The 22,023-nt window shown below is 43.6% G+C and overlaps 1 protein-coding gene across 2 annotated transcripts; it reads right to left on the bottom strand.

The window, feature by feature from the left end:
• Positions 1-4,527: 4,527 nt before the first annotated feature.
• LOC106660466 (zinc finger protein ZIC 1) lies at positions 4,528-21,709 on the bottom strand. Of its 2 annotated transcripts, none has more exons than XM_014383434.2 (3): positions 20,373-21,709; positions 5,563-5,732; positions 4,528-5,482 (listed from the first exon to the last, which is right to left on the bottom strand). In XM_014383434.2, the coding sequence occupies exons 1-3, from the start codon at positions 21,439-21,441 to the stop codon at positions 4,775-4,777; spliced, it is 1,947 nt and encodes a 648-aa protein (XP_014238920.1). In that variant the 5' UTR covers positions 21,442-21,709; the 3' UTR covers positions 4,528-4,774. The 2 variants fall into 2 exon arrangements, with proteins under 2 accessions (XP_014238920.1, XP_014238921.1); XM_014383435.2 differs by having other exon boundaries at positions 4,528-5,458.
• Between the last annotated feature and the right edge of the window lie 314 nt (positions 21,710-22,023).

The raw sequence follows: 22,023 nt of genomic DNA, 5'->3' as shown, positions 1-22,023 counted from the left end.
GAGAGACAGAGAGAGAGAGAGAGAGAGAAAGAAAGAGAGGGAGATAGAATATAAGCGTGCGAACCGATTCATAGCTATGAATCATTTACGAGCTTTGTGGACCCCATTTCATTTACTACCATTTATATGAGTATCTTAGCTTTTTTTCTCCCAACTTTATTTTTTCTTTTTTTTTGCCAACTTCTCTTGGTTACAATATCTTTTTACCGATAATTACGCAGAGAAAACATTTGTTTGCTTTAGGTGACATTTACGCGCTCTTTCGATGTGCACCATCTTTCTCGTTCTTTTTCTACACGCCCGTTTTTACTGCTCCTCTTTGTTTTTTATCATCTTTTATTTTCAATCCATGTAAAGAAGCTGGCAAATGAATAACTGAAATATCTCGATGGCTCTTCCCAATATGTTAATCATCGAATTAGCATAATGCCGTGATTTTTCAAGAATCATTTGGATAGCCAAATAAATAATTTATAACATTAGGTTCCATTTTCTGCGCGCGGCTAAAAGCGTTTGCTCTAGGGCTGCAGCCTTATTTTTAAATGTTCTGATTAATACAAGAGATACTATCTCGTCAAAATGATTTTTTAACTCAGCTAGCTGCAGACTGTTTTATGTCCTCGATTGGTCCATGTCGAGCGATGCATCATATAAAATTCCAACCAACATAGGTTTCGTCTCAAATTTTATATCAACAATACAAATAAAAATTTATACATTGAATTAAAAAAATCATACTAAAATATATTCATAAATTTATCATCTTATTTTAAATAATTTTTTTGTTATTAAACGATTTTTTTGAAGTTAAGTGGATATGTGGATATTATAAGACGAATTATACGGTATTTTAAATATTAGTAGAAAATTTTCAAGGAAAGAGTTTAAAAATTATGTTTCATACAATCATTTTTAGTATTTGATGCTGCATTAAAATAAAACATTTTACTTTGCGGAGAAAAAAAATTTTTTAGGGATAATCAACATTTGTAAAAAAGCAACAATTTTTAAATACTTACTGTCTTGTTTAATGAGGTATAGTGGAAACGCCTGCATAGTATTGATGTTATAAAAAGGTATACTACCGTAATTATTTGTTCTCCGAGCCCTTTGCTAATCAAGTGAGCTATGCAATCTTCTCTTGTCTTAACAAATTCTTCGGTAACTACTTCGAGATACTTTTATTTAATGTTAAATGAATAAAATGAAATATAGTATAATTGCAGCATGCAGTAACATTTTGCCTTTGTGGATGTATAATATTTTGTATTTTGAAATTGGAAAATTCAATATAACAAATAGAAAAGTAAATGTAAACAAGGAAGTAAATCATACGAAGTGCTAGCGAAAAAGATACGACTGCAGCGAAGAACGAGGTGTTGAGATTACACGAAGCGTGGACTTGAATCGGTAACATATGAGAGCCAAGGTAAATTGCACCGAGTTGTCTTTTTACTCATTTCGTATTCGACCCTTTGGTTCGTGATTTTCTCTCTTCGTTCTTCAATCGGTCGTTCGAGCGTGTATACATGTATACCTGCCTGGCGCGCGCCATGCCTGACAATATACGCTCTCGCCTGTGCTTCGTGAATGCGCCCAGTCTATTTCTCCCCTGCGTGAATTATATTGGCAGTGATGAAGTAAATGCTGCCTTTGCTTGTCACCGCTCGGCCAGAGACCGTAAAAGCAAGCTTGCCACGCTGCATACACCAACTATAAAGCTGATTTTCAAAATTTTTTTTCACTTTTTTCCTAGCCGATTAGATTTATTTTTAAATTAAAATTCGATACTTGAGAAATAAGACGTTAGAAATGAAGTTATTTTTAAAATCACATGCATTCAAATTTCGAATAAAGAAGCATAATCGCACTTTTAGTAATTTTCTTATCATTTTCAAATCTCCTGTCCCTTGTCACTGGTATGCGTTCTTTTTTCATTTTATTATCCATTCTTTATAACCCTTCCTTTTCTCCAATGTCTATTCCCTTCTCTTATTTATTCTCACTAGTTTTATTTTTTGGTCTTATTTGTGAATACAAGCAAGTATTCAGCTTTATAGTATTGTAGCGCTGAATGTCAGCTCGCAAGAAAGATCGATAAACTTAAAATAAGGCGTGAGGGCCGTTGAGGGCAAGAGGGCAAGAGAAAGAGTTTAAGGACGCAATACAAAACAAATTCCAAAAATCGCCTTTCGCACTATGTTTTATTTGTACATACATATGCTGAAGATAATAAAAGTAAGGAAATTTATCGTGATTTCTCAAAAATGATGCTACAATTGCTCCGTAAGACAGATAACATCTGATAAAACATGATTTTATTTTTACTAACCATAACATTCCTCAAATAATATATTAATGCTCAGAATTAGATCGATTCACAAGATAAAACTGTTCTCCATGTTTGACGAGTAGTTTATAATTCTTCGAATCTATACGTCAAACAATAAACCATGAATATTTTTTAATTTCTTTTGTCTTTTGTATATGTTTTCGAATACCGCATAAAATACGGTAATTTTTATCTAACGATATTATTGAAAAATCGATTCTCCGATAATTTAATTTTTAATGAAGTTACAGAAGGTCAACATTTTTTAAACTTGAAAAGTTATATACTAGTCTAAAATTTTTGAAATAATTAAAATTTCATTTTCAGTTCATTTAAAGTTTGTTTAATTTTTTCAACATAAGTTTAATAGAAAATTGACGAAATATAAGTTAATTGGTGGTATTTTTAAAAATATTTGAAATGGTCATATTTTGGTAACTAAGCAATTAATAATGTTGTGCTATTCAAAATTCAGACTGATAGATACGTTCATTAAGGTCCTAAGCGACTGAAAATAAATTCTTCCCTCGTAATTTGATCTAAAATGCGTAATTTTTACAATAATTTTAGGTTTTTGTTAGTAAAAGGTATTTGCATTTTCATTTAGAAATGATTTTTCGTTCCTTTTCGACTCATTTTTTCGAAATTTTTTGAGAAAATGCAATCTAATAAAATTTTAAGTTTAAGCGATTTTAAGCTCCTTCAGAGTTCCTTCCATCCACCTCTCTGAACTAGTAAGTATTAGTATATGCATCGTGTGCAAGACAATTTTTAATTTGAGATGAATCAATGCACTTTTTCTGACCATTTCATGATTTCCGAAGGATGAGGATAATTCAAATAATTAAACACTTAATTTTTTTTTTGTTTTATGCAGATTAAGTAGAGTGTAAGGAAATGTATATTTAATAATGATATAATCACAACTCAAATACGTGGACAAATATACTTTTATTAATGCATAAGTTTTTAACATATGATAAATCTATAGTGGTACAATAAGTATGCTATCGCTGAACAGTGCAGCCAGCAGACTATGACTTAGTACATACACACGTACAAACATATATACACTCAAATGTACGAATATTTTTACATCAACATTATGTACAATGTATTTTGACTAACTACATATCGAAAACCTCTATGAGAAGACATTAAAGTTGGAGTGAAAATTAAATTTTTCCAACACGTTTTTTGATATTTTCAACTTGGATTTTTAAAAAGTTATTTGACTCTGGAACAATAAAACCATAGCATCTGAGTAGCCTTTTGAAAAAATAAACAGTAAAAATGTCAAAAAACGAATTTAAAAATGTCCTTTCTTGCATGAGTTTCGTTATCTCCTTAAAGCATATTTCGTGTAAAATACATTGAATAATTCGTGAACATGATCAAGCGATTAATGCTAAGCATTCTGAACGTTATTTCGAAGAAAATTTAGTTCAATACATTCTTACCATCTAAAATTCAGATTCAGTCACGAGGTTTTCATCAGTCTGTATGCTCTGCAATAAATAATTGTACAGAATCTCGCGAGTCGTTGCGCAGTTTTCTCGTGTACAATTGACCGATATATTTATATAATTTCGATGCTTATGTACAATATGTTGCCTTACTCAATACTCACCTTCATTTTAATACTATTTACAAAAGTAATAAGCGTGGAACATGGCTATACAAGGTTTTTTCAGATTATATACAAAAAAAAAATTATATATACAATTAATTATTATAAAGAAATTACCCTGTAATGGCCCGAATCGTCGATGAGCTTTGGCTTGGAGGTGATTTTCACCAGTAAGATCTTCACTATCATTAACTTTGGTGCAATTTGTATCATAATAAATATGTTTATTCACAATAGCTTTATAATAATTAACAACTATACAGAAGTAATTTGAGTGCAGCTAATCATTCAAATGGTTATTTCAGTTCAGCGCAGTAAGATCGTTATTAAACTCATGGTCAAAAAGATATCTTAGTCGTATATAAAATAGGGCTGATGTAAGATTTTCATAAGATACCATTTTACGCTAGGATGACGTTTTGAGAACGAGTTTTTCAAGAATAGAAGATAGCTAAAGTTTTCAGTAATTAAAAAAAATTAAAAAAAAAAAATAGTCGGTGTTTTAATAGAATAATACATATATTATTCTATTAATATAATTATTATGATTTAATAGAATAATATACATATATGTATCGCACAGTTATCCGATGTATTTATTGCATTTTTAGTGATGATGCATCGATTTTTCAACAGTTTATGCTAAAGTGTAATCTTATGTTTGAATAGTTATATGTATTAAGCTGACATCTTACTTCCGTAATGAACTTTGTTTAAGCCCAGAAAACAAACAAAAAATACTATACACTTGATTGATTCAATTTTCACAACAAGAATTTTTAAAAGGTCGATTATGCTAATCGACGACTTGCTTAAAAAGCAGCCGTTTTATGATGCATCAGATGGTTGTACGGATGCCCCGTTAAATAAGGTGTTGGGCCATGGTGCTGAGGTGGCATAACCGGAGGCGGACACATGTACCATTCATTCAACATCGGCTGCTGATGCATCTGCTGAAACTGTTGGAATTGTTGATGCTGATGGTGCTGCTGGTGTTGCAAGAGAAGTTGGGAATGTGGGTATTGCTGAATGTGTTGGGCAGGTTGATGGACGCCATGGGCCTGCTGCATGCTCATTTGATGTTGCAAATGCAAAGGTTGGCTCGCATGGCGCATCGGTTGACAGTAGCGCGAGTTTTGTCCGTGCTCCGATTGATGCTGACTCGGCAGTTGTTGAACCGCTGCCGGGTGCTGCTGCGAATGCTGAATTTGATTGGACTGTTGAACCTGTTGATGACTGAGCGTCGACTGGGCTTGCGACTGTGCTGGATGATGGTTTGGTTGGCTCTCCTGTATTTCGATGCTACTTTTGGCCTTTCGGTTGGATCTTGGGCTGGGCGTCTTTCTTTGATTCGCCCGTGCCCTTTGTCTACTAGTTTTTTTGCTACTGGTTGAGCTGCACGAAGAAACGCTACTCATGGTATCATCCGATTCCAAGCTTGCTTCGCTACCAGACTTTTTGCTGCGCTTTATTCTTGGGAAATTTATCCCGTGCGACTGTAAATATAATTCATGAAATTCCTTGTGACATTTCCATGATTCGTAGATTAGTAAATTATTAAATAATAAAGGCATGCTTTTATAGTTGTTCTAATATTTACCTTCATATGCTTCCGCAACGAACTCGGGTGTGTGTAGGCTTTTGAACAATTAGCAATTTTACAGAGGTAAGGCCTTTCGGACGAGTGCACGTGCTGATGCTTTTTCCTGTCGCTGCTGTTGGCGAATCGCCTCTCGCAAGACTTGACTCCGCAGTTGAAGGGCTTCTCTCCTGTAACAAAAAGCATAAACAATTCGTGACTCAACTTGTTGCTACGGATCAATAAGAGCTTTCGACTTTGAGGAAAAATGCACGATACAAGGCTATATGGCGTACAAATATAAATAAGCCGAGGTTCAGCCCAGTAAAGCGCCGGTCTAGGCGAGCGAGCTAGCTGCGAAGAAAGAGATCGTTGGCTGGTTAGCAAGGCAAGCGCGAACACGCGCTTCAGCGACTTTATTTATCTCCTCCGGAACTAGTCAGAATATATATTTCGGAGTAGCGGGCGGCCAACCCCTCGACGGTGATTTCTAGTGCGAAGGGAGAAAGGCGCGAAAAGGAGGCGGAAGCGCAGAGTTGGCGAATTTTTTACGAGTAAAAATGCCCTGGTTAACTCGAAGCTCGAGCACGATACTCTATGTAGTGCGAGTTTCGCTTTGCAGACGCATTTTTGCTCCTAGCGATACTCTGTTTTTGCAAAGAAAACAATAAGTTTTTTTTTTTTTACAAATTTCACCGTATGATATGTGGGAGGAAATAAACTATAAATCCCTCACGACGAGTGTGACTTTTGACATTTCATTGTTTTATAACTGAAACGTTTTCGATGCTGGTACAAATTGATTTAACTCAAGAAAAACAGCGTGTTAATATTAAAAAGTGCTTCGATTTGAATTAATTCTCATTCGGCGAAAGATAGACTCGGAGCCGGAGTAAAATACAAAACTGTACGTGCACAATAGCGCGCACCGTGACGCGGATAAATCAATCTTGCAGATGCCGAGCTTCACAATCAGAATCTCGTTGTCTCCCTATCATAGATATATAAACATCCCGACGACACAAAGGGTAGCTGACAGGCTGGCGTGTGGCTTCTTGCACACACATACTTTGTATTTATACGAATACACGCGCGTGTACGTCTGTGTACGTGCGAGCGTACCCACGTACGCGTACATACGTACGCACGTATATGTATGTGCATTGAAAAGAAGATGTTGCTCGAGCGTCTTGAGCCGCTCAAAAACTCGAGAACGATTAATAATCGCGTCCCGAAAATCTGTCTCCAGCAGAATGAGAGAAATATATCCGCGTATACTTTAATACCAACAGGCTCGCTTTTCTTTTGGCACAATGATAAATGGTGGATAAATAAAGGTCTTATATTGCAGGCACGGGCACCGCCGCCGCTAACTCGTGTGCAGATGGCGACCAGGCGAATCTCTTCGCTTCTTTTTTTTTTTTTTTATTATGTATCGCCTATCGCGCAGTGGAGCCGTAAATTATTAGCGCTATGATACGCTGCTCGAATCGATGAGCGACCTCATACCTACCCTTATTACTATCTCTTGGAGTTTCATTAATTAGCGGCCGTGTGGGGATCGATATCGATGATGGGCTCGGGTATTTTCTTTTCACCGGTTATACTTTTGCGCGAGAGAAGCGCAGCTCGTTGGCAACGACGAGGCGCCAGCGTCGATACGGAAAATTAGCCTCTGCTTCTTCTTCTTTTCATCGCAAACTAAATGGCTTCGAGGAAATTTTTTGTAATTTATACGTACATGAAACGCTATTCAGGTTGCTCGGCTCGGATATATCCGGCTACCTTTATCCAGACGCTTCATAATGTGTCTATTTGACTCTAGCGCTCATAATATGGGCGCTATTTGAAATTTCACGAGCAAATAAAGTTGCGTCTTTGGAAAAAGAGCATCTAGTTAAGGTCTTTGCGTGACTTTTCTCTTTCTCTCAGTCTTTTTTCGCTTTATTTCTCATCTACCAGGTGAAAGAGCAAACAATCACGAGCGCCTTATACGTCCATACGTGTATACTGAATAACAAATTTGGCACGCTGCATGGTGCAACTATATGGACCCAAGATTTTCTGACAATGAGAAAGCAATAAGAACGAGAGAGAGAGAGAGAGAGAGAGGAGAGACAGAGATTCTCTCAAAAGTTCCCTAGCCCCCGCACACGACACACGACACACAAGATACAATAAGCATGAACCAATAATATTCCGACCACGTGTTTGATTGTTTTTCACAGAGATTCTCGAGTCTTGGTAAATATAATAATATAATATAATTTATAGCGATCATCGTTTTACCTCGCAGCAGTTGGATGGGGACAAAAATAATTGTGTACTCGGGAAAGGATGTTGTTGTCTGCAGCTCGGTGCGCGTGAATTTCGAGCCGCGAAGAAGAAGCTCAGGTTAAAAAATTACAATTTTCAGGAAAGGTCGAGGCAATTTTAATAGTACAAAGTGAGAATAAACTAGCTGGAAAATGCTGCTTTTTCTCGGTAAACAGCGCGCATCTTTTTATTGAGTACGGTCACTGCAAAGTAAGAGCGCGTTTTGGATTCTTTTTTTTTCTCAAAAAAAAAAAAAAAAAAAGAGAGAAGCTGCGTTCACGAAGAAGCTGAGCCGGAGTGTGGCTCGTGATATATGGGCGTACGCCATTGTCCCATGCTACGCTCAGCCCGAGCTTATAATGGATGATTTTTCGTGTCTATTGTGAGGCTACATTTCAGGGTTACTATAGGGTAGGAGGGGTGGACTGGAGAGAGAGAGACAGAGAGCAAGAGAAGGGGAGGGGGAGGGGGGTAAGAAACGAGCGATGAGCCAAAAAAACGAGCGTGTATGTGTATGCGCAGGCTGCACGATGCCCCAAAAGCGATATAAACATGAACTGACCTCCCCTCCAGGCCGAAGAGCGCCAAGACTGCAAGTAAACACGGATATATGCACACGTACACGTACACGTAGGCAGAGACGCGCAGACAGGCGCAGATAAGCGCGGCGTTATACTTGCATCGCGTGCACCGCCGAAGTACATAGGTGGTACTCGGCAGTGGCTCGCCAGATTAGGGGGATGACTGGAGTCGGTCGGCAGCAGCAACCCCTCGTGCGCTTTCGAGTTTCTGCCGCCGCCGGCTTGATCCGTTGTTGTTGTCGTCGCGCATTGCAGTTCTCTCGAGTGGATAATTTTCTCGTTATGAATCTCCTATTAAACTATAATACCAGTAAATTGTGATAGAATCTGCCGACGCGCTGGTATCGTTGCGCATCTTCCTACCGAACTCAACGCAGATTGTTATTTCAACTCGTTTGCCCGCGTCTCCTCTCGCTTTTACACTTATTCGCTCCAAATTTTCAGCTTTCTGTCCTGGATTTTATGAGCCACGGCGGCGGTGGCGGCAGCCGCGCGTATTTTGCTCATTTGACATGGACAATCGGCCAACAATGAGCAATGCAAACATCATCATTGGCTTGGAAGTAACCCAGTCATTTTGGAAAAGCATTGTGTATTTGTATACTCGGCCGCTCGTACCATAAATATTGTCGGGCCCGGTAGAATGGATGGATCTATTTCTCCTCCTGTATTATTCCAAATTCATTTTCCAAGTATTTTTGCCGAACGAACTCTCTGACCAGCTAATAATACATACGCGCGAGGCGCATGCAAGGCTTTTTATATGCGTGCTCTATGGAAGAAGTAAAGGACCCAGGAAGATCGCGTGGATCGATACATCGCAGAGAAAGAAAGAGACAGAGACAGAGAGAGAGAGAGAGAGAGAGAGAACAAAAAACAGCCAAGATCGAGCTTGTGCGAGTCAAGATTAGACCGCTGCCTTCCATAAGATATTGGATTTAGATTATCGCGATCTCCGGGTGTTTGATTGATTGGGCTTATTTGCTATTCTGTATTTAAGCGCCTATAATATGCCAACAAGTCAACCTGCGTGAAATGCTTGCCCGACACTTTGCGCGCCCTGTAAATATCGTAGAAACGAGAGCCTCGTGCACTCTCGGCTGCAGCATGACTCGTGGCAATTTTTGGACGCCTGCGTATATCGATTCGCAGCGTAGCTGTACACGTTGCTCGCCTTCGAACAGGTATAAAATTTAACGATCTTTTCGGATGAAGAAGACGCCTCCAGTCAGTCTCCTCAAATATTCATCTGAAGGATTATTGCTTGTAATAAATCAAATGTTACTTATATATTTCTCTCTCTTCCTCACTCTTGCTCTCTCTTGCAAGAAAGAGATTAGAGCTCTTCTTTCGGCTTCGCGCCTTTCTATATTCAATATAAACACAGCAGCACTCCCTCGGAGCCGAGAGCAGAAAATCAATAAAGAGCTAGGCCTGAAGTACCGAGAAGCAACAATGGATTTGTCGATGTACGCAGTGCCATTCAGCCAGCGCAAGTTTCCACTTCTTTATAATGTGTGTAAGCAGGTATTATTCGCACGCGAACGAGTCAAAGTGAAGAACTGAAAATGAGAAGAAGGAAAAAAAAGAACCACAAATCCGAGCGGTCGAGCGTGATACACTTGGAATGATTTCGAGCGATCATTCCGCCAAGTTGGAGATGAGAATATATAGTGCCAGGCTAGAGAGAGCTGCTGGACAGATGTTTTGCTTCTATCCCTGCGCGCTGCCATTGCTACAATATCAGCTGACAATTTATATGTACGGGTGACAACTCGAGCCTGGCTCCATAACGCACTGCGACACGACTAGCTGCCGTTTGTTCTTTATTATTTTCTCGGTTGGATGTTTAAACGGTTTATCGATGGAATCGATCGCGAAAAGGATGACACGATCTTCGAAAGTGGCCTTAGCATATTTCGTGGATCGGCAATCTTGTGCTCACCGAACAAGCGACAAACGATTAAACGATTTAATTATAGTGGACGCGTGCTCGATTGTATCTTTACACTAGGATGACGACACCGACTTGAAGCACAACGACGATGATGATGATTTATCATCGCTTCTAGTTAGATTCTACGATTAAGAGTTGGGCAGTTGGCCGAAAAAGGGTTGCTTCGCAGCTCGATTCGAGCGAGATAATAAGTTGTGCGCGCCTCGGAAATCTAAAAACGGCAGTTCCGAAAAATCGCCGTTGTCATCGCTGCAGCGAGCACGATTAGGAGTAGTGTTATAGCGTTGGTAGCAGCAGCAGCAGCAGCAGCTGGTGCAAAGAAGAAAGAGAAAATTCAGTAGCTTGGCAGACTCTTGTCACGTAAAGGCGCGCGGCTAAGATAACCGTATCTCGCAACAGCAGCACTTTGTTATCCGACTCGTCACGGGCTACCGTCGCTCGCTCGACTGCACTCCGCTTACCTTTACAAGTGTAACTTCTTTCGGAGTATTTTTTACGCGTATGTTTTTTGTTTTTTTGCTGTCACTCCTGCGCACGAGTGTCCACGCGCAAACGAATAGAAAGAGTAAGAAAAAAAGTAAAAGAGAGAGAGAGATTAAGACGAGCGATAAATTTGTAGCTATTTTATAAAGACCGCTGGGGCAGAGGTGCGCTTGGCTAGGGTTACGCGTTATACGAATCTTGTTTTAATCCGTCGCGCGCACTCATTTGTCTATCAAGCTGGACTCGGAATTTTTATTTTGTTTTACACATACCCAAGTGGCTAGCAGGAATTCAGAGAATTTGGTTCGAAATTCTTGCGCTTTATCTCGGGCGCAGAAAAAAATGTTTAATGGCACGCTGCATATAAAAAATCTGAAAATGCGGCAGTCCGCAGAGAGGCGGCGAGCCTCGAGGTTTCGTCGTTCATCTCGAAATCGGGGAAAAGCCAAGGCACAATAGATAGAGGTATAGAAGGTAAAAAAGCTCGCGTGTAAAAGTAGCTCAATAGCCAAGTGTCGAGCACATCATCCCTCGAGTACACATAATATAATGTATATATGCGCACTTGGATCGACGCGACCATAATAGCTTTCTCATACAGTACCGATCGTAAGTGCAAGTAAAGGGCCGCTGAGGCAGAGAGAGCAGGGAAGCGATCGAATTTCGGCCCAATATATTATAATCCCCCCCGACAACGGGCAATCCGAGAGGAGGAGTAGCTCTATAAGGTAGGTAGGTAGCCCGTGGGCCGCGTCCAAGCAGGCTCCGAGTGCTCTCGCGCGCATGATGAGGCCCATTGAAGACGGGCGTCGGGTAGCTTTGTGAGGCCTACGCTAAACGCCACCGACGCGCCCGCTGCCCAACAGCTCCTTCTTCTTTTTCCACGCCACGGACGTTACTGATCCCGCTTGTTAGCCCGATTATCCATTGTCCAGAGCGGGGGAAAACTTTTCTCTCTGCGCGAGAGGCGCATCTTCCGGATCTTCCCTGCACTTGGTATATTTGGCTACGTATTTTTATAGCAACAGAGAACGAACTGGCATTGTTGTGGCTTCGTTTCTACCGCTCGAGCGGCTCTCCACTCGTCGACGCGCGTGCCCGTGTTTGCGCCTGCCCATGGATCAGCTCTCTTATGCTTGTTACGGCCGCACGGTACATCAATACCCGTAGCGAATACATTTATTCCGGCACATACATACACGAATGACGCGAGACTTTTTATTCCGTATACACGTCTACTTGGAGCGTGGCGGCTTTGAAATAACACTTACTGACCACCAAACTCGGGTAATGAAGCTACTCTCGATGATGATTTTGCGAGACGAGAAAACATAATTTTATGTACTGCTGCTCGTCGACGGCGCGCAAAGTACTCCTCTTTGAGAGCCGAGGAGCCGTCCTAGTCGCTCAGAGGCTTTCGAGACTTTGGCACCCCTGCTCGTATAAAATACTGACTTTTTTTACGCTCTCGACTTCCGTACGCGAGTACCCGAGTGTCTTGCCGAGCCAAGAACTTCGTCGCAGGCGCGGAAGTGTCGAAAAAGACTCGCGTTGATTTATGCGTTTCTCTCTCTCTTTCTTTCTCTCCGTAGCTCGGTCTGCTTGCAGCGGAACGCGAGTAAAAAACCAACTCGGCTGCTTTCGCTACACGACGATAACTCGACGCTGAAATCGATGCTACACAAGAAAGTTTAACTCAGCGACTTTGTTAATAGTCCAACACGATGATTTTTGATCTTCAATGCGATCTTGCAATGATAATTCGTTCATTAAATAGATATCTATACATCGAGATCGGTACCATAATGACTGTCGATGATTCGACATTTTTTTACCTGTAGACGCGTGCGCACGTATACCTATGCAATAAGCGCAAATCATTCGTTCCGGCATGTTATATGTATTAATTCACAATACAGACGCGTGTGGTCAATGTAACGCCAATTTTACTTTTTTCCTTTCATCTTTACTTGTGTTGTCTTCGATGAAAGAAGCCAAATAAGATCGGCCCTTTACAATGGGATCGAAGCTTGCTAACCCAGCACTCATAACGGCCTCCATATGTGTATTTCTCCGTTTTTTTTCGATAAATTTTCAAATTAAACATTTGAAAGAGTATAGTTTGAAAAAGCTATTAAATAGGACTAATACTAAAAAAACATTTAATACCCTTTCAAATTTTCATTCGATGAGAAAATGGAAAATAATTTTTTTAATTTCAATCGCAAAGAACTTTTAGAAAAAGGTGAAAAATTTATAAAACACCCGGCAAACGATCAGTTTTGAGTGCATACGCGTAGTCGAGTTCATGTAGGCGTTGATCAAAGTTTGATAAAATTCAAAAAAGTCATATCTCAATTCTTGCCTGGATAAAATATTTTTCTGCGCTTTGACTCGAAAGGTAAAGAGAAAAACAATAATCAAGGAGAAACTCATCCTTTCCATTTGGACTCCACACCCCGCACGAATGCGAATAGAACGAGAGCGAGCGAGCGAATGAGAGAAGAGAGATAGAGAGATAGAGAGAGAAAAGAAAGAACATAATGTTTCCCACAGCGAGCAATGCAAGGAGCGAGAGTTGTATATAGATGGATATATTTTACGATACGGCGAACAATTTGACATCTCGCGTGAAACATAATTTATGCTCTGCGCAGCAACACCGCCACCGCTGCAGCAGCTCGATATATACGGCACATCCGCGACCGATTCCGCGAGTGCGTACGAGCCGAGTATATAGTCGACCTGCGCGCTGCACTGCCATTGCCATCGGGGCCCCGATCCTTATTACAAAGGCGAAAAATTCGCCCCGCGCGAGCCGCGATGAATCATGCGGATCTCTCGAGCGGCTGACTTACGCAAGCCGTTCGCACGCCAAAGAAGCCCTATACTAAATATACGTATACTGATTCTGATTTTGTCACACACACACGCGTACATGCGCAGGCTGAAATAATAGTTAAAGTGTAAATTAGTCGGTATCGATTGTCGAGTGCGGCTTCGCTGGCCGTTCTCGGGGGCTCTCTCTCGCTCGATTGAGCCAGCGACACATGCAAAGTACGAGCGAGCGAGCCGGAATTGATTATTGTCATTGGCCATCCGGATTTAATGTGTAAACAGGCACACGAGCGGCTATCGCAGTTTATATGCAAAGCTATGAGTTATGACACGATCGCGATTGTAAACGATATGATGCAATAAATCATATCCGCGCAATACGAGCAAAGGATCAAGAATAGCTCTGCCGAGCCACGGCAAACAGGTATATAATTATTATTCGCCCGTACTACGATCCGGCATCGGCTCGACTATTTAAATCCACGCGCTTCAGAGAAATTCGCACTCGGAGCTGAAACGTCGATATTTCTATAACAGTAAATAATAAAGTCTTTTGGGCTATGTGTAGTAGAATCGACGACGCTCAGTCATTGACTGCCATTAGCCCGGAGATTTATTTGCCGCGCGGCACGATGATTATACAGGTGCGCGTCGGTCGTGTACGCATAAAAAGGCTGCCGCGTATGTGTAGCAAACTGTCCTGCGCCGTTTTCGTGAGATTATCGCGCGAGCTCTAGGCCTCGAGAGAGAGAGCGGGATCGCTAACTGCCGCTGTATAGCTGCAAGCCTTTACGCGCGTACGTATGTGCACGAAGGCGATCCGGCAGCATTCGCACGCGCTGGCCCAACATTTCATCCCTTTGGGGTTGATCCGCCAAAATATCGGATGACTAGCCGAGTAACGCAACACTCGGCGCGTATGTATAACTAGTGTTTAAGAGCGCCGCTTTTAAATGCCTGCGATATTATGCAGCGGCAGCGACTACCAAGTATATATCCATCCACGTGCTTTTTGCGGTTATAACTGCTACCTGTTCCCTAGCAGCGCGTCTAACTTTTCTTTCATTCTTTCCTTATTTTTTTTTTCGTTTCATTCTTTTCTTGTTGTACAACACAATAGCTATATCTAGTGTATTCGGCAAAGAGTTAGGCTCTCCTTCTCGCTCTCTTTTTCGCTTCTGCGCTGCCATTCTCGAGAAACGTATCAAAGTTAAAAGTGACTGTGGGCATAGAATACGAATGTAACGGGTTGCGCGCGCGGGGTCCTTTTGTGCGGTTAATTCGAATTTAAGAGGCCTCATTCGAAACCCGTACATCATATACCCCCGCGACTTCATTAAAAAAAACTATCGAATTTCGCCACCGATGCAAAAGGTAATTTTGCCCATAGAGCCCGTCTGCATTCAAGCCTCACAACGGCCACTATTATTGCAATTTCTTTGACTCGAGCTCTCGTGTATGCCTATACCTACCTCATATACCTACCTGCTGCACATTATATGTATAGCTATGTATATGTAGCAGAGGTACATTTTTAAAAAAATTTACGGTATTTTATAGCGTCTCGGTAGGATCGAGGCTGCGATGAAAAAGGTCGATCTACACTAGTGCGCGCAGGCATAAAAATAAAAAGAAATGAGAAGAGCGGGACGCGCACGTGGGGAAGAGTGCGACTTGTGAAAAGAAAAATATGGCCAAAAGGTACCTCTTTCCCACACGATGTAAATTTATAATATACAACAACGAGAGAATGAGAAAGAGCTCGCGAGAGAGAAAAAGAGAGAGAGCAAGCGAATGAGCGAGCAAACGAACGAACGAGAGAGCCGGTTATATGTCGCCGAAGCTCGCTGGCGAGCCGCTGGACTTGTAGCCATACGAAAAGGCAGAAAACAAAACGGAATATTGCCAACTCGCGCGATGATTTAGGGAGCGTGTCTCGCCAGCGTAAACGCGAGGAGAGACAGAGAGAGAGGGAAGAGAGAGAAAAAGAAAGATGCTGAGAGAGGGTCGTGGCTGTGGAATGCGCCGTATCCGCGCTCGCTTCCTCGCTCCGGCGAGATTGATAAGGATAACGAATTGGGCGCAGATCGGTCGAGCCGCCCTCGAGTGCGCTACACGAGGCAAATCGTTGCGCGCCAATCGCTGCGGACTCTCGCTACTCTAGTACTAACTCTCTCTGTCTCGCGAATACGGTGCGCTGCTGCTCGGGCCGACGATAGTCGTGATCGGCCGCCGATGAAAAGTTTGCCCTCTGACACAGCTGCACGCGGACATCCTCCGCGCTACGTACACTACATCGAGAGTTTCGACAACGTGCCTGCGCCTCCATGGGAATTTCCTGGTAGAAATTTGTCTCTCGGCTTGTGCGAGCGCAGAAGGATTTCGTGGAACCTCCATTGTTGTTATACATTGTATGCACTTCTAGTCTGCACTTACGTAATTTCTTTTTCTCCCTTACAAATGCGCTCTCTTCTACACGAGGCCCGTGTATGTCTGCACTATGTAATACATGTATACGAACTTTTATTTCGTCCTTTTCCAAATGGAGAAAGCACATTCGAGCCTGTGCGCTCGTGTTTATAGAGTAGCTGCGCTCGACTAGTCGATGCGAATTCCGCTACCAAATGTAATATACCTCTTATACATAGTACACGATCCTAAATCATTATCTATACGATTAACAAGAAAACGCCAGCCACTAATAATGTCGCGTTGGACAATTGAAAAAAGGTGCGTGATGGCTCGATCAAGACGTACGCATCGAGCGAGATTCAACGATTAAAAGATGGCCCGATCGAGGCAACAGTTATATACAGTAACTGAGATGTACTTATTAGCGAGAGTATTAGCAAAGCTGATGGCAAGGATCACGGGCCCCCGTGAAGCGCGGCGAAAAAACGTTATTGTGTCGGGCGCGCGCGATACAGAGCTGCAGGCTTCTTCGTACCGAGCGCACAAATCTTCCTGTCTAAATCAGTCACGAGCCGAGGCTAAGTGTTTTTTAAGCCTCGAGGCCTCCAGTCGAGCGAGAGCAGCCCGCCTGATCATCGGTAGCTCCACTCGGCAACACCAATAATATATAATATCCTCTTTCTCTCTCTCAGCTCGTGGCTTTTCGGCTTCGCTGCTGATTATCCCGCATTTTTTCTCATTCCTTCTCTATAAGCGAACATTTGCCAAGCGTCCATCCTCGTGCACATCCTCTAACGTACATCCGCGATCGGTTCTCTGCAAATTTTAATTAACCGAGACAAAAATTGCGACACTCGCAATACAATCGCACGATAAGTGCGTCAGTGAGATCGGAGAACTTTTTCCCCGCTCCATCTTTATGACTCGATGCAGGTATCGCTGTTTATTAAACGGCTGCGCATATATACGAAGAGGTATACATATAGGCAGAGTCGAGGCAAGCTCACGATCCGGCGGCGGCGGCTCTATAGGTACACGGCGTGCTCGGACAAATGGCAAATCGTGACTCGAGATCTCTCGATGGGCTCGCGCGTGCCAGCTCGACTCGGTTGCCTCGGCAGCACCTCCCTCTGTTTGCCGGCGGAGATGCATCCCGCGGGGAGGAGGAACACACCGAGCTGCACAGCGATCGAACGCGAGCGAGCCGCGGAAAAAGGTACATTATTGTTCGAGCCGCCGCGAATAGAAGCTCTGCGCGATTTACGACCGTCCGTACAAGCTATCTCAAAACGAGACCTGCAATTGAGCAATAATATTAACTTTTCTAGCTATGATACGTGCTTTGCGCCTCGGATGCTCGTCAACTAATGGATACAGTCGAGTAAGAAAAGTTTGCGTCTAACAAAACTCTTAGTTAGGGAGCTAGGTACCTTTTCGTTCATAACTCATTAGGAATGGATGAAACACATGTATTCTCACGTATTTTTGCCCGCTGAAACCGAACCTGCCGTTCGCAAAGCGCGAAAAGTGGTACGTTTTCTGGAAAATGCAATTTTCCGGAAAAATGATGAAAAAATCGACTTTATAATAATTTTGCTGCCTGGGCTATCGATAAATCCCAATATTGGAGAGAAGCGAAGTGGCTCGTTGTTGCGACCTCTTTCAAAGCCACAAAAATTACTCGCCACAGCTAAACTTATTTTATATTTTTTAATTTTTAATATTTTTTTAGTGAAATAATCGTTGACTATTATCAGCAACGATAGTCTCTCTGACTCGGCTGTAATGCAAGTTGAGAGAAATGAAAATCGACAAATAGGCGACATTGATTTTCTTTGCCGTCGAAAAGGGGACAATCAGCGCATAATCGACGCATATTTGTATATAAAAATTTGCACGTAAACGAGACTCGAGCTTACTCGAACGCAAGAGACGAACCGGTTTGCAATTACGAGTCGGCCATACTCGCGTGCGTGTATATATCTTTGCTTTTCTCTCTCTCTCTCTCTCTCTTTCACTTTACGAGCCTTGCAGTTGCGCTGAAAAATAGAGAGAGAGAGAGAGAGAGAGAGCTAGAGCTGCTGCTGGTTGCATTGAAACAGATCATAAGGGGGAGCTCATCCCCTTTTTAGGCTCATCTTTTTTTTTCTCGCGCTCATACGTGGCTGCGGCCAATGAAAGTGCTAGTTCGAGGCCGGATGCATCGTCCTATTTCTCTTGGCGCACACAAAGAAGGGGGGAAACTCATTGTCGCTAGTCTCTCCAATCGCACGTGTGTGTCTCCGTGAATGTACATGCGCCTCGCTCGTTTTTAGGCCATCCTCATCATTCATGCCAGCTATTCTCGCACTAGTCTCGCGCAGCTTCGGTGATAATACGCGTACCTAAGCGCATATAACACTATACTACATATATATACGCTACTTGCTACTATATGCGCATTGCTTTAATAAATACATCGACTCGCATCTCTCGCCGCTGTACCGTCTCCACTTCTTATAACGTAGCCGGCACATCTGCGGATAAGCCAACAGTTTATCCTAGCGTGACAGTGATAGGGTGCAGTCTGCTGAGTGTGCGTCGATCCAGCTACGCTTCGCTCGCTTCGTTTTCATCCCAAAATTATAAATGCAATTAACATCCGAGTTTCACCGAAACAGAGTAATTGAGCTTCCTGCGGCCTTTACACATTTCTTCTCTTATCTATTGTCCGACCATGATTCTATGTCGCCTCGCACTTTCCTTTCGTCGCTTATGTTCGATCAGATTTTTCCCCGCCCACATTTAAACATGCTAACGAAGAGATTGTACGATTCTTCCTCATATTACACATCCCACAGATTTTTCTATCATCATACTGGCGTTCATTGAATAATTTCCCAGATTTTACATTCGGTCGGTTTAAAATAAGCCACAAAATCTGTCCTCGCGTGTTATACGACGCTCGTGGTCGATCAGCGAGTGAAAATTACCGTTAACTCGCTGGCGTTTCACCAAGTTGGACATACGGAGAGTTTGACGAATTCAAAGCACGTTATGTAAATGAATCGAGTGCAGGGCCGAGAGGATAAGGGAAGTGTAATGCAAAAGCACACGTATGTGTACGTATACACTCGGTCGGCGTAGTCGTATTTTGGTACGAGTGTGAAAAGCGTGTGTAAATAAAAAAGGGTTGAATGAGTTTTATTATTATTTGAAGTAGAGCTCTCGAGTTTAAAGGGGATTGTCCTCGTTGGCGCGCACAAGGGGATAGCAAAATGAATTTCGTTTAGTATAGTGGGCGTGTGCAGCGGAGTCGCGGTACCGCAACAGCAGGGGGACTCCCCGGCTTTGTGCCTCTGATGAAAACTAAATCAAAATTTCACGTGTGCACTAATTCAGATAAATGCGCCATTCCGAATGGAAAATTAAATGAACGATTTTTGAACGTAAACAAACTCAGTTTTTAATTTAAGACCACGTGCGGAAGCGATTCGCCTTTGTTTGCTCACCCGAATCCTGCACCTTTTCAATCGATCGACCTAGCGCCCGCATTCTCTGAGCGAGCGAAAAAACAAATAGCTAATTTCTTAATTGCTCGCAACAGGAATCTTCGGACTCGTTTTCTGTGCGATCCGCGCTACACACGCGCGCTCGCTCGCATACACAAAGATACACATTTACAAGTGACCGTGCTGACACGGTTTGATCTTTTTTCGGCGCTCGGATCGTGCATTCTTAATATCTTGTTTTTTTTTCCGCGTGACTACATAATGCTCTCTTGGCAACGTATGCATGTGGATATCTACGTGTGAATTCGCTCGTCGGACTCATAAAGTTTTATCGTCCTAAAAAACATGTGTTTTAAGCTGTTTTAGACTTTAAAAATTTGCAATTTAGATAGCGATCGGACTCTTTTTCTTTTTTAAAAATTATGACTCTTTCGAAGAAATAGCAGAACTTGGTCGTAGGTAAGAGAAACACGAGCGAGCCGTACATATATATGTGGAAATACAGCCTTCGAAGCGCTGCTTAGTTCGCGCGGGCCACAATGCGTACAAAAAGTTTGATATAAAATATTATATATGAGTCACCGATGATATCTCTCGATAGGTGGACTTTTTCTCTAATTTTTTTGTTCTTTTTCTCGAGCGGGTGTACATCGAGATGACGAGTATCGGTAAAGACAATAGCAGCGCGGCGCTAACGATGCAAATTTGAAAGGAAAACGTAAGAAAGTATAGCCATAAGAAGGCAAAGCTTACCCGTGTGCACCCTGTTGTGTATTTTGAGATTCTCGGAGCGGGCGAACCTCTTCTTGCAGTCGGGGAACTCGCACTTGAAGGGCTTCTCGCCGGTGTGGACGCGAATGTGGTTGACGAGCTTGTACTTGGCCCTGAAGGTCTCGCCGTCCCGCGGGCAGTCCTTCCAGATGCAGGCGTGGTCGCTGTTCTCGGGCCCGCCGACGTGGTCGTTGGTTATGTGATTGACAAAGTCCTTCATTTTCGTGTAGTACCTGCCACAAATGACACTCGAGCCCAACGCGTGGGTCCACTGACACTCGTAGTCACCGGAGGGGTTGTCCTCCTCGCTGTCGGCCGCTTTGGCCTGCGAGTACGAGACCAGAGCCGAGTTCTCGCTGAGGGCGCGCAGCGGGGGCGCTACCAGCTGAGGATGCGACTCGTGGCCGCCGCGAGCCGTGGCGCCGGCGCCGATCGGCATCGCGTGTCCTCTCAGGCCTGCCGCCTGCTGCGTCTGCTGAGCGCCTGGGTACTGTGTGGTACTAGCCTGGTGACCCGTAGGAGGTGGCGGCGGCGGCGGCGGCAGCGGGACCTGCGACGACGGGTACACCTTGGGCTGGCTCGCGCCGAAGCCCACCGAAGCCCCGTACGAGGCGGCCGGATTGCTCGGGGCCCGGTACTGCTGCTGGCCCATCTGGCCGGCCGACGCCGAGGCCTCGTGGTGCAGCATGGCGTAGCTGCTGGCCCCGGTGGCGCTTCGATCCCCGGCCTCGCTCACGGCCACGTTGGGCCCGTACTCGGGCTCTCGGCGCATCAGGTAGTCGTAGTTGGCGTGCGGCGAGACGCTGCTCATGTGGTAGGCGCTCATGTGGGCCTCGGGCTGCAGGCCGCTCTGGCCGGCGCCCGAGTAGTTGGCGTACTGGGCCGTGGCCTCGACCGGCGAGTGCTGCATGGGGACGCCGCCCGCGGGTACGCCACCGCCGCCCATGCCGGCCTGCGAGCTCGTGCTCGGGCTCGACATCTTCACCCCGAGGGCCGTCAGGTGGTGCACCGGGTCCGGCGACACCGTCCCCAGGTAAACACTCGTGTTCATTTCGCCTTCCTTTCTTCTCTCTCTCTCTCTTGTCGCTTATCTATTATCACTCTAGCACTAGAACGATTTCGTAATCACCACTGTTTGTTAATATTAGCTGATCGGTGAACTGATTTTCGTCCACTCATGCGCGCCATAAAACGATTCACCAATAATAATTAGTTAACGCGCACTCGCGTGTTCAAGCCGTAGGTTGTTCTTGTTGACATTAGCTTTGTCTCGCCGAAGGCATCGAAGCCAAGTACAGCGTTATAAACTCGATGTAACATCGACACCGTTCAACGATACACTAAGAAGGTGCGCGGCCTCGACGAGTATCTTGGCTGTCTTTCGCCAAGGGTCACGCCCCCCCAGCGTGATCGCCAATAGTGGGGTCGGGTACCAAACGCTCATTGGTTCGGCCGGCCGTGAGCGGAGCCTCTCGCTGCTCGCGCTCCGGTCACGCCTTTCGAATACGGCTGCTCCCACTCTATATGCCGCGGTGCATCGCAGTTGCTCGCGCTCCTATATGCCGTACTTGAGCTTTTTTACGCTTTTCTCCGATTAAATAATTCCATTCGCTCAAGCTCTCGTGCGTTCCGG

The sequence above is a fragment of the Trichogramma pretiosum genome, unplaced genomic scaffold, assembly GCF_000599845.2.
Source record: "Trichogramma pretiosum strain Unisexual culture from Peru unplaced genomic scaffold, Tpre_2.0 scaffold130, whole genome shotgun sequence".
NCBI lineage: Eukaryota > Metazoa > Arthropoda > Insecta > Hymenoptera > Trichogrammatidae > Trichogramma > Trichogramma pretiosum.
This window is presented reverse-complemented; position numbering and strand designations above follow the sequence as displayed.

Bases quoted from the DNA above. Each gene is read 5' to 3' on its own strand.
- LOC106660466 (XM_014383434.2), bottom strand. From the start codon at position 21,441: ATGAACACGAGTGTTTACCTGGGGACGGTGTCGCCGGACCCGGTGCAC. The intron at 5,733-20,372 runs GTAAGCTTTGCC...TTTTTGTTACAG, and splicing joins ACACAACAGGGTGCACACGG to GAGAGAAGCCCTTCAACTGC. The intron at 5,483-5,562 runs GTAAATATTAGA...AAATGTCACAAG, and splicing joins CGTTGCGGAAGCATATGAAG to GAATTTCATGAATTATATTT.